Consider the following 11,952-nt stretch of genomic DNA (forward strand, 5'->3'; position numbering starts at 1 on the left):
CCACCTTCTCTCTGTCTCTCTTTCAACAACTATTCACAGACCTGAGTGTTTTTTTATTAATTCTTAATCTTGGTTTTTATCCATTTAATTAAATAAAAATTAAAGGTAATATGCTTTAGAAGGAGAGGAAGAGAAAAGACAGAAGCATAGATAAGGGAGATGGGTTGTCATATGTTTTGGTGGACAAGTGAACAACCAATCTGAGACCACAATGCTTCAATATATTTATATATATTTTTTTATGCTTATATATAAATATTAGCCATGCCTTGTAGTGGATTCACAGCCCAATCATTTCAACCAAAACTTTCTCAGTGTTTGTTGGCAAAAGATTGTTAGTTGGCATGCTTTTTGTTTTGCTCTTGTTCACCTACACCATACTATTATGCATATCAAAACATTGAGTTTTATTATTTGTAATCTCTGAATTTGTTTGTAAATGTTTGATCATAAGAAATCAAGATTGAATTGGGGAAAAATTAGTAAAAAAGGAAAGGCATAATTTGCCAAGGGAGAAATCAAATCATATCTGCAGTAATTTCTCTTTTTTCAATGTTTTCCATTTGTGGTTTCATGGATGCTCTTTCTCTTTCTTTGGAAATAATCAAAGCCAAGATTTAGTGTTTCAATGGTCATAAATTTAAGAATTATTAGTATGATACAGTGATATTTAAAACATTAAACATGAAAAAAAAAAAATCATACTTCAATCAGCACAAATGAAGATAGTCTGCAGAATTTAACTGCAGAAATGCAGGGAGTTAATCAGTGAACTAAAAAAGGAACAACAAAAACAGGAACAAAATCAGTATGAGCTTGCATCTTTTTGAGACTTCAATCAGCTCAAATTACAGACACTGTTTCTACTCATACTGCAGAATTACTGAAAACTAATCAGAGAATTCAACTCAAGTAAAAAACTAGAACAGAATCAGTTCAAACATACTGAATTCTCCTCATAGAACTTATTCCAATGAAGAAAGAAAGAAAGACAAAACTAAGAACCTAGAGTTTTGAGAATTCTACTCATGAACTTCAAAAGATCAATCAATTAGAGATCATGCCAACTGCAGTGCCACAGTTCCACCAATTCTTGAACTTTGATTCATCATCAACAGGAGCTGGAAGATTCAGATCAATCAAGTCAGGAATCACAGCATTTTGATCACCTCGGCTATCGATGCTGCTCGCAATCAAGTCAGGAATCACAGCATTCTGATCACTGCTGCCGGCATCGATGTTGCTCAAAGCCAAATGAGACCTCTTATGGCCTCCCAAAGCCTGCCCTGAAGAAAAACACTTACCACAAATCAAGCATTCATGGCTCTTACCCTTCTTAGTATCCAAAACATCCATAGAAGCATCACTGTTTATGTTGTTCTCAATCCCATTCTCATCAATCCTCAATCCAAGACAACCTCTGGGATATCGTTTATGCGCCGCCCTGTGACCTCCGAGAGCTTGATAAGACTGAAAACTCTTCTTACAAGTAGAACACTCATACTTGCTTCTCTTCCTTGAATCACATTGCTCAGAACTGTCATTATCATCAGAAACAATCATCTTTTGCTTCTTGAATCGAAAATTATTATCAGAAACCAGCAACTGTTGTTGTTCTTCTTCAACAACTGAATTCTTATCAGAAGACTCAGAAACATTCCAATGTCCAGTGTCTCTAGAAAGCATCATCAATGCCACAGCTACATCCTCCTGCTCTTCTTGCTCCAATGCTGAAGATGAAGAAGCTTGTGCTTCCATTGCCATTGACATCCTTCTTGATCTCTTCTTCTTTGCAGGAACTACCAATCCAGTAGCTTCATTATCAGATAAAACACTCCAAGAACCCTCTTCCTCTTCTTCTTCTTCTTCTTCTTCTTCTTCCTGTTCATCTTCTTCTTCATCTTCTTGTCCATGATCCTCATCATCATCATCAGCAGCAGCAGCAGCAGCAGCAGCTACATATCTCATATCCCCAGACAGAGACTTGAAACTCTCTCCACACTCCTTCTCAAATCTCTTTTTCAAAGAGATAGTGAATCTCTTAGTCTTTCTGGGATTCTCTCTTAATCCATAGCCATTAACAAACCCAACAGAGTTTCTAATCTTCTTCTCCTCTTCCTTCTCAACAGCAACCACCATTGAATTCATCACAACATGAGACCTCATATGCCCTCCAAGAGATCTCCCAGTAGAGAAACTCTTCCTACAAACCTTACATCTATGACCCCTCTCCCCATCTCCCTCCATTAGACCAAGAACAGAGCAAACCAAAGCAAGCACACACCCACTCTCAGATCAGAAAAACAAGGAAACAAGAAAACCTAAAAAAAAGGAACTCAAACTTGAAAAACCTCACAATATATGCTCAAATCCAATCAGATCTTTGCTTTCCATGCATTCACCTTCAGATTCTTGCTTCAAAGATGGCTCCTTTTTGGGTTTGGAGACTTGGGAGGCAACACCACAAGCCTTTAGAGAAGCAAAGATTGCAACTTTCACAGTGAAAAAGAGAGATTAGTGCTTGTTTTGCTCTATATCTCTCTCTGTTTCTAGTTTGGAATGAGAATTCCATGCATGGAAAGCAAAGCAAAGCAAAGAAGAGAAAGAGAATGAGATTGAAACCCTCTCTTTCTCTCTCTAACCCTCTCTTTCTCTCTCTAAAGATGAGCAAGAACACCAGCAAGCAAAGATCAGCAGCACGTGTGCCCTTTTGAGAATCCTACGCCAGCTGATCGAACGTCTATGATTTATCCACGTGTAATTGTTGTTAATCACGATGCAATGTGGAGCCCCGCCATGAAACTAACTGCCCCTAACTTCCTTCTTTTGTCTCTCGTGCTTAGCCTGTACCTTGATTCGCTGCGCGGTGCCGAACAGCAAACAGGCAAAACTGATGGACACGTGGCATGTTTTAGTTTAGCTCGAGTGGGCCCCACCCGTTGAAACACGGAAAGAATCACTCACCGTTATTCAATTGTTTGGATCGTACTGATCCTCAATCTTCCTTCCTTCTTTCAATTTTTTTGGGTTTTTTTTTTGAAATTTTGGTAACTATTTTTTTTATTAATGTCACATTAATTGAAGGGATCTTTTCATGATTTTTTGTTATCAATTTTAAAAAATTTGATTGTTCTTAATAAATTCGGTGGTTTATCTATTTTTATAAAAAAAAAAATTGATTTTAAGGAGATTTATGTTTCTTGAGGAACCAATCAACTCATATTTATTCAAAATAAAAGCTTTGTTATTTGTAAAAAAATAAGAAACAAATTGTTTCCTTTTTTTTCTGTTTCTGCTTTAAATGCATAGAGAATGAAAAGATATCTAACTAATTTTATCAATCTTAATGTTCTTTGAAGTTTGAAATCCAAGTCATTGGTTTGAACAGGCAAGTTTTATCTGAAGAGAAAAAAAAAAAATCATCTCTTGAAATTCAATTTTTTTTTTATTCAAAAGATTTAAATGTGTATGCGAATTAATTGTATTTTTTTTAATAAAAGTGAATAAATCACAATTTTATTAAAAAAAATGAGAAAAAAAATAACACAAACAGTGAAAAAAAAAAAACTAACAGAACAAAATAATGACCGACTAAAAACCTCATCATGGGTGAGGTTTACAAAACCCGAAAAAAGAGAAAAAATAATAATAATAATAAGAACGGAAACAGAGGAAGAAAAAAAAAGACTACCGTCTAGAGACACAAGCCTGCCCGAGCTTCAAAAGAAAGTAATTACTCCTGACAATTAGACAATTAATTGTAAATCCTAAAGAAAATCTTTTCAGATCATCTGCAACCACAATTAGACAACCAAATTCATGAATTAAAACTGTGGTGTCTTTTCCTACACTGAGTAGTGTAAGCTTTGCTTTGCTTTTACTGCAAGAAAACCAACAAGAGAGTTTCAAGAGAGAAACCATAAGAATTGAATACATTTTGATGTGTAAAAAAACTCTTAAAATGAACATTAAACCAAAAAGATTTCTGCATTTCAGAGACACCATAAAGTAATTCAAATGGATATATTTTACCATTAATAGCAAACAAAGGTTTAACACTCAACTCTTGTGAACAAGAACAAGAAGTTCATAAGCTATCGATCTTAGGTAGACAAGAACATCTCACACATTATTCGACCATAACGAAAACTGGGAAACAAAGAATAGTTAATTCTGAAACATTGAAACTGCAGTATAACTGTTGAGTCTTTAAGTTAAGATGCAGCAGACAAGTTCTTAAGCCAGGGATTGAGTGGCCTCCCGATGGAGTATACTATGAAGCCAATCTCCCTGAGCTTCTCCGGATCAATTACGTTGCGCCCATCAAAGATAAATGCTGGCTTTTGCATGTTGTCATAGATCCTCTGATAGTCCAGTTGCTTGAACTCATCCCATTCGGTCAAAATGCAGACTCCATGAGCTCCATTTGCAGCCTCGTACGCGTCCCATGTTACGCGTACCTTCTTCACTGATGTCGGGCTCAGTGATTGCAGATGTATCGGGTGATCCCAATCGAACTTGTTCATTGCCAGGTCTCGCTGAATTTGGTCTTCTGTAACTCGAGGATCATAAATACTGATTGTCGCATTGTCACCTAATAGACCTTTGCAGACGTCGATCGCAGGGGTCTCTCTTGTGTCGCCAGTGTCCTTCTTGAAAGCGAATCCAAGCACAGCAATCTTCTTTCCAGAAACAGTGTTGAACATGGAGGAGACGACACGATTCACAAACCGATTCTTCTGGTAGTCATTGATCTTGATAACTTGCTTCCAGTAGTTGGCAACCTCAGCAAGACCATTGGACTCACAGATATACACCAGATTCAAAATGTCCTTTTGGAAACAGGACCCCCCAAACCCAACACTGGCATTCAAAAATTTTGGCCCAATTCTAGAATCCTTTCCGACAGAGTATGCTACCTCGGTAACATCAGCTCCGGTGGCCTCACAAAGAGCAGAAACGGCGTTCACTGATGAGATTCTCTGGGCCAAGAAGGCATTAGCGACGAGCTTGGCAAGCTCCGCTGACCATAAATTTGAAATGATAATCCGATCCTCAGGCACCCAGTGAGCATATACTTCTTTTAGTGCCTGAACAGCCTTCTGGCCCTCTGGAGTCTCCCGTCCACCAATAAGCACTCTATCAGGCTTTAGCAAGTCCTGAATTGCCGTACCCTCAGCGAGAAATTCCGGGTTCGAGAGAATTGAGAAGTGAATTCCTTTGCTATTGTGATTTAGGATCTTTTCAATGGCCTCTGCAGTCTTGACAGGAACAGTGGATTTCTCAACCACAATCTTGTCAGACTTGGAGACATCAGCTATCATCCAAGCAGCACTCTCCCAGTAAGTAAGATCAGCAGCTTTGCCAGCTCCGAGCCCACGGGTTTTGGTTGGTGTATTCACGGAGACAAAAATGATATCAGCCTCATAAACATGCTTCTCTACATCAGTGCTGAAGAAGAGGTTTCTTCCGCGACATTCTTTGACTACATCATCAAGGCCTGGTTCATAAATGGGAAGTTGGTCGCTATTCCATGAGTTGATGCGGTTAACCGAAATGTCAACGACAACCACTTCTATTGAAGGGCATTTCAGAGCAATAACGGCCATAGTTGGGCCCCCAACATATCCAGCTCCAATGCAGCAGATCTTCACCATGTTTGTACTTTAATCTGCAATATGTTAGTAACCGAAAAGTTTATAATATCAATCTGCAATGCAGCAATAAGATGTATCCACTGAATTTCACATAACATTCTCAGATGAATGCATAAGAAAAGAACAGAAATTTAACATATTCACTAAATTCAAAGAAACTAATGACCAAAAAAGATGATCGATTAGGACAATATATTTCTGATAAAGATGAGGTTGATAGCAAACCTGCAGATCTGAAATGAATTAGTACCAATAGATACAGAGAGAGCACAAACATCAGAATGCATAGATCAAACTTAATCAAGTTTGAGCAGCATCTTCAAAACTTCACCATTCAATATAAAATTCATTGACAATACATGGAACATGACTCTAGATATGCCTTAAGAAAGATTTAAAATGAAAACATTCAGATTTCTGAACAACTGAATTAACACCATATAAACAACAGCAAAAGATAGGGTAACAAAGGCAGACATTCAGAATTAAAATGAAACAAGTAAATTACCTCCTAAGATACAGTAGACTGACAAGAAAAAGGAAGAGAGAAGCAGGAAGCTTGTTCTGCAAAGAAGGGGAGAGTTGCAACTCCTTATATATCCCAAACAACTGAGATCTAACCCTCCACCTTCTCGCAAACTAACAATGAAAAAAAGTCAATCAATAACTGAGACGTCCTATTCAACAAGCATTCTACTATCAAGAACATCACGGGCCACCAAACCCAGTTTTACATAGTACCTTTATATACTAGATTCTTCACAAACATAAAAAAAAGTCTGATTGTAAATAAACAACAAGTTTATAAACTCATAGAATAAGTAACTGCAACACTGCAGCCTGACAATATACTCTCATTCCACATTCTATCAATTAAGTTTTCCCACAACATACAGATGGCGTTATAAACTTCACATGCTTCCAAACAATAAGATTTTCTAGCAATTACATTAAATAAACAATTAGAATCAAATTGCAGTTAAAGGCAATTAAGAAGAAGCCATGTTGCTACCCAACCGAAACTGACCATGAGTATTAAACAAAGCTCAAACACAAGATTATTTAAAAACAAGAGACAAACCAAACTGTATGTACAGTAGCCCCAAAGAAAGCTAATATAATACAAAGATGATGTCAAAGATGTCAGTTTTTCTTCTCTAGAATAATTAACAAGAAGTAAAAGGTATCAAATAGCAATAAAAGCATGAACTTTCAACCATGAAAAGCAAACAATAATCAAAAAGAACAAACTATCACAATCCAAAGATCCTAACTTTACACAGGACTTCACATCAAAATCCAATTTTTATGTGAGTAAAGTGAAAGATCTGAAAACACAAGATGCATTTTACATGTGAATTGGGATTTTAAACGTATTCTTAGATTCTTCACTCAATATAATTCACAAAAACAAAAAAAAAAAACCAAAAGAAAACTTCAAATTCCAGTAAAGAAACCAACGAGAGATCTTTAAAAGAGAAAACTTTGAGTGTTTTACAAGAAAAGAGAAGTATTAAAAACCCAAAATTCGCAAACAAAACGAAACAAACCAGGGATGCGAAGACACAAACAGCGTGAGAGATTGGGTGGGTAAATGCCACGAAAATCATGCAAAACTGAATGATGAGTTTGTTGGAAACGTGAAAAACACTGAAAAAGCAAATCAAACACCAATGAATTTGGGAGACAAGAGGGATTCTAATACCTTTCTCTTCTTCCTAGGGTTTTGTTTTCAATCTTTCTCCGCGCTCTAAATTTCAATAAGAAAATGCCAAAAGATTTAAAAAAAACAATAATTGATTTTTTTAGATAAAATAAATTTGAATTTTTGAGTTTTTCTAGAAACCAAATCCATTAGAAATTTAGTGCTTAATTAATAATTACTTGTTTTAAATAATAATAATTATAATTAATAACATATAATTACCTTATAATTAATTTTTTATTTAAATTTTAAGGTCACTACTAAATCAATTATAATAAAAAAAATTATAACTTAATAAAAAAAATATATTCTTGGAATATTCGTCTGATGATAACTTGAAAAATATATAAAAGTAAAACAATTAAATTATTTTAATTTTTTTAATATAAACTAAATTAAGTCCTTTGAATAATACATAAATATTTCAATGGTTGTTGAGTTTTGTTGGTGAGTATCTAATTTTGGTACTAATTTTGTAGTCAATAATGGAGTTGGGAGGACATAATATTGCACCCAAAATTTCAAAGAATATTTACCAAGATATATAGTTCAAAATGGACAATGTGAACCTAACTTTATTATATAATATAATGTATGTTTTGTTATAAAATTTTAAATAAACATATTCATGAGAGAATTTTGATATGGTGTTAAAGATAATATTTATGATAATAACAAAATTATTATTATTACTATTAAAAGAGAGTAGCTATATGTGATATATAATTATAAAATTATAATGTTGAAAGCATCAATATTTTAATGATTCCATTAATATAAATTTCTAATTGAATAAGAAAAACTATAAATACCAACCATATCAATCTTATTGCTATTAAAATCTTAGTGGTTTATAAAATCCTAATAAAAAAGGGTTTTTTATTAAAAAATAAAAATAAAAATAAAAATGAAAAATAACTTTGCAAATAATAAAAATTTTAGTAAGAAAAAAATTTCTGATATATATATACACCTATGAAAGAAAGAAAGAAACCCTTTTGGTCATTGAATTTTATTTTCCTCAAATATTTGTTTGGTGATGTATGATTTTAATGATCATATAGACAAAAGTATCTTTCAAATATAATTTTACTTTACTCTGAATATAAAAAAATGTAAAAAATTACATAATATATTTAAAGAATAATATATTTTTCGGAATTATTTACATATTAAAGGTAAGAAGCAAAATTTTCAAGAGTTATATATATAAATTAACAAAAAACCTATTAAATATATGCAATTTTTGTTTTTATTAAATAATGTATATTATAAATAAAAGATAACAATATCGTACCAAAATTCTTAAATGATAAGGATAATAGTTAAAAAAAATTTAGTTATTCATAATAAGTATTTAAATAAAATAATTTAATAAATTAAAATAAATTAGCTATTAATTATCCAGATATCATTCGAATGGTTGATTTTTATTATAAAATTTAACTAAAATCTAATGTTATCTCCAATAAAATTCTTAAATGGTAAGGATAATAATTAAAAAACTTAATTATTCGTAATAAGAATTTAATTAAAATAATTTAATAATTTAAAATAAAATAGCTATTGATTATCCGGATATCATTCTAATAGCTGATTTTTACTATAAAAATTAACTCAAATTTAATGGCCATTGAATCATCCGGATATCTCCAACCTTTTGCTTGCCATTAATTTTTTTTATTTGTTCAAATACAAAAAAATATTTATCATTTTATATTAATTCTTTAATTTATATTTCTAATTGAAAGCATGTGATTTTTTTATATGCAATATTAAAAATAAATTATTAATAGGTCTAACAGATCAAATATTGATGCATACTTCACCAATATATATATATATATATATATATTGAAGGCTAATCATCATTCATCTCTAAATTTTAAACTCCTTTCTCTAAACTTCAAATCTCATTATGTAATTTAATTTTGATTTAATTTTAAATGATTTCAATATTATGAGAGAGTAAAATGCAACTTCAATTAATTAAATTAGTTTGTGTAAAAACTAAATAATACTTTTTTTTTATTAGATCCCTCTCAAAATATTTTCTAGCTATGCCTTAGTTATATATATACAATCTATTTACACTAGATCTTTCGAGCAAGTAAGTGTAAATAAAAATTTGAATCCACATTATAGTGATTTTGTCACATGTCAAAAATATTAAACAAAAAATTAGTACTAAATGCATTTCATTGTATATCAACAAACTAATACAATATTTGGCTCCAACCAAGATAAAATATAATGAAAAAAAAAATGCATTTTTAAAAATAATCAACTTGATTTTAGTTAAAAAAATATACTAAAAAAATTGTTTTGTAAGACTAAACAGCTAATTTATTTATATAGCCATACATACAAGCCATCATCACCCACTTTAACGGCTATCAAAATTTTTCTTAAAATGTCTTTTCACTTAATTTGAATAATAAAGGTTGTTTGGTTGGTCCAACTTTTGTTTGCTATTTTATCTGTCATTATTTATCTTATAAATGTGTCAAGTATGACAAATATTTAATTTAATTTTAAAAAAATTAAAAATTAAAAAATGCACCACAAAAAAGTGGGTAACTAGTATATACCCCATAAAAATTTTATTTTTAGTACATTCGCTTAGAAAACACAAATATTCTTTATAAAAAAAATAAAATATAAAAATAAAAACCTACTAATATTGTCTATATACCTTTTCTTTATAAGGATTGTCTATATACCTTTTCTTTATATAGTTAAAAAGGAAAAATATATAATTATTTAGATAATAATTATTTATTTTAAAAACCCACAAATTTATTTATTTATTTTAAACATAATTATTTAGATAATAGAGTGCAATATCAAAGATTATAGAAAATTTACTTCAATGTAGCCCTTTTTCATGTGTTTATGCATTTTTTTATATATTGAGATTAATTTCACTATATGATTTTTTTATAAGATAATAAAGACATTGCAAAAGATAAATATGTATTTTCATTAAATATAATTTATTTTGTAATTATAAAAATATGTAAGTTAATGAGAATATTTTATATAAAAATATTTAAAAAATATTATATACAATATTAAAATAAAATAAAATAATTGGTTGGATAGGTGAAGGGGGGCACACATCACTATACAGCATACAAACATAGAGGACTAAGAGGAGTATGATACTATATGAGGGCATAAAAGTAAGATCACTTTTTATGTATTTTCATAAAATTTTATTTTAAATTTTTTTAATTATAAAAACATGTAAGGATTTTTTATAAAAAATTTTAAAATTTATTATACATTGTCAAAGTAAACATTATTGGTTTGAGTTCGGATTGGCTAAGTTCCAGAATCCTCCATCTCCCGACTTATTTCGTAATTTTTTTTAAAAAAAATTAAAACACTTGAAATTTCATAATTAATTAATATAATAGAATTATGATTGAAAGATCTATTCTCATTTAATTTTTTAATAATATATTTTTATTCCCTATGAATGAGTTTCTAACATTTGAAAAATAGACGGATATTTTTTTTTTAATCTATGGATTCACGCTCTAATCCCATTTCTCATCCCACTCCCTATATAGCAATAATTTAAAATAAATCATTTAAACAAGTTCAAAATAAAATATCGACAATACAAATTTAAGTTTTTTTATTTAATAACATTTATTTAATCATTTTTATTTTGATAATTAAATAAACATAACGACTTTTTGTAATTTTTTTTTTAAGAACACTTAATTCAATGGATAGATATGAAAATTGAGAGAGCTTCCTAGCCTGGTCATATATCATCGTATTCAATATTATCATATTCAATATTGATAGGAAGCAACTCAAGACTATCATAGATTCATAGTACCCTCTTTCTCAAGTAGGCCTTTTTTTCTTCTTCTTCTTCTTTGATACCCCTTTTTCTTCATGTCTTTTTTTTTTTTATGCTTTTCTCCATTTTGTCATATCATATTCTTATCATTGAGGATTCTCTTTCTTTTCCTTTTATTCCTTTTCCCTGTCTAATAATTGTTGAATATGTAACAAACTCCTCCATCTCATCATACACGTTGTCCTTCATTCACCAGCCCTTCTTTCATATGCGAGCTGTACTTTGAGTAGAAAAACGAGACAACAAGAGTATTCTCCAGCTCCCGTCTCAACAAGGAATCATATCCTTGCTCACCCCCCGTCCTATACTACTAAATTTATCCTCGATCCTGACCTTAATCAAGGTGAAGAATTAGCTTCCTGTTAGGTTCGTAGTAAATTGACAAACCTAGGTACTGAGATTAAATCAAAAGTTGAAATTTAGCAAGGGATGCATACAATACATCATTTCACAACATAAAAACATACAACAGTATATACATTATCGGAGGGCAAAAAAGTAAAATTGCTTGTATAAAACAACATAACAAAGACAGCCAAAGTTAAATATGTATTTTCATAAAAATTTAGTTTAAAATTTTACTAACAAAAATATGTATATAAATAAGAATATTATAAAAATATACTAAAAAAAAACATTGTATACATTCCAAAGAACAGTTATCGGTCGGATAAGCAAGATTTAACATTGTAATAATAAATCAACGGTTC

General features: G+C 30.9%; 2 protein-coding genes across 3 annotated transcripts; both read right to left on the reverse strand.

Moving 5' to 3' along the window:
* Window positions 1-752: 752 nt before the first annotated feature.
* LOC120276932 (zinc finger protein ZAT1-like) lies at window positions 753-2,643 on the reverse strand. Its single transcript, XM_039283674.1, has one exon. It carries the CDS (start codon window positions 2,245-2,247, stop codon window positions 1,048-1,050), a length of 1,200 nt encoding a protein of 399 aa, XP_039139608.1. The 5' UTR covers window positions 2,248-2,643; the 3' UTR covers window positions 753-1,047.
* A 1,366-nt stretch (window positions 2,644-4,009) lies between these two features.
* On the reverse strand, window positions 4,010-7,406 carry LOC120278049 (UDP-glucose 6-dehydrogenase 4-like). 2 transcript variants are annotated; one of them, XM_039284944.1, is made up of 3 exons: window positions 7,363-7,406; window positions 6,166-6,296; window positions 4,010-5,671 (listed from the first exon to the last, which is right to left on the reverse strand). In XM_039284944.1, exon 3 carries the CDS (start codon window positions 5,655-5,657, stop codon window positions 4,215-4,217), a length of 1,443 nt encoding a protein of 480 aa, XP_039140878.1. In that variant the 5' UTR covers window positions 5,658-5,671; window positions 6,166-6,296; window positions 7,363-7,406; the 3' UTR covers window positions 4,010-4,214. The 2 variants fall into 2 exon arrangements, with proteins under 2 accessions (XP_039140878.1, XP_039140879.1); XM_039284945.1 differs by lacking the exon at window positions 7,363-7,406 and adding an exon at window positions 7,208-7,346.
* Window positions 7,407-11,952: the final 4,546 nt, after the last annotated feature.

This window comes from Dioscorea cayenensis, chromosome 15 (genome assembly GCF_009730915.1).
Source record: "Dioscorea cayenensis subsp. rotundata cultivar TDr96_F1 chromosome 15, TDr96_F1_v2_PseudoChromosome.rev07_lg8_w22 25.fasta, whole genome shotgun sequence".
In the NCBI taxonomy this organism is placed as follows: domain Eukaryota; kingdom Viridiplantae; phylum Streptophyta; class Magnoliopsida; order Dioscoreales; family Dioscoreaceae; genus Dioscorea; species Dioscorea cayenensis.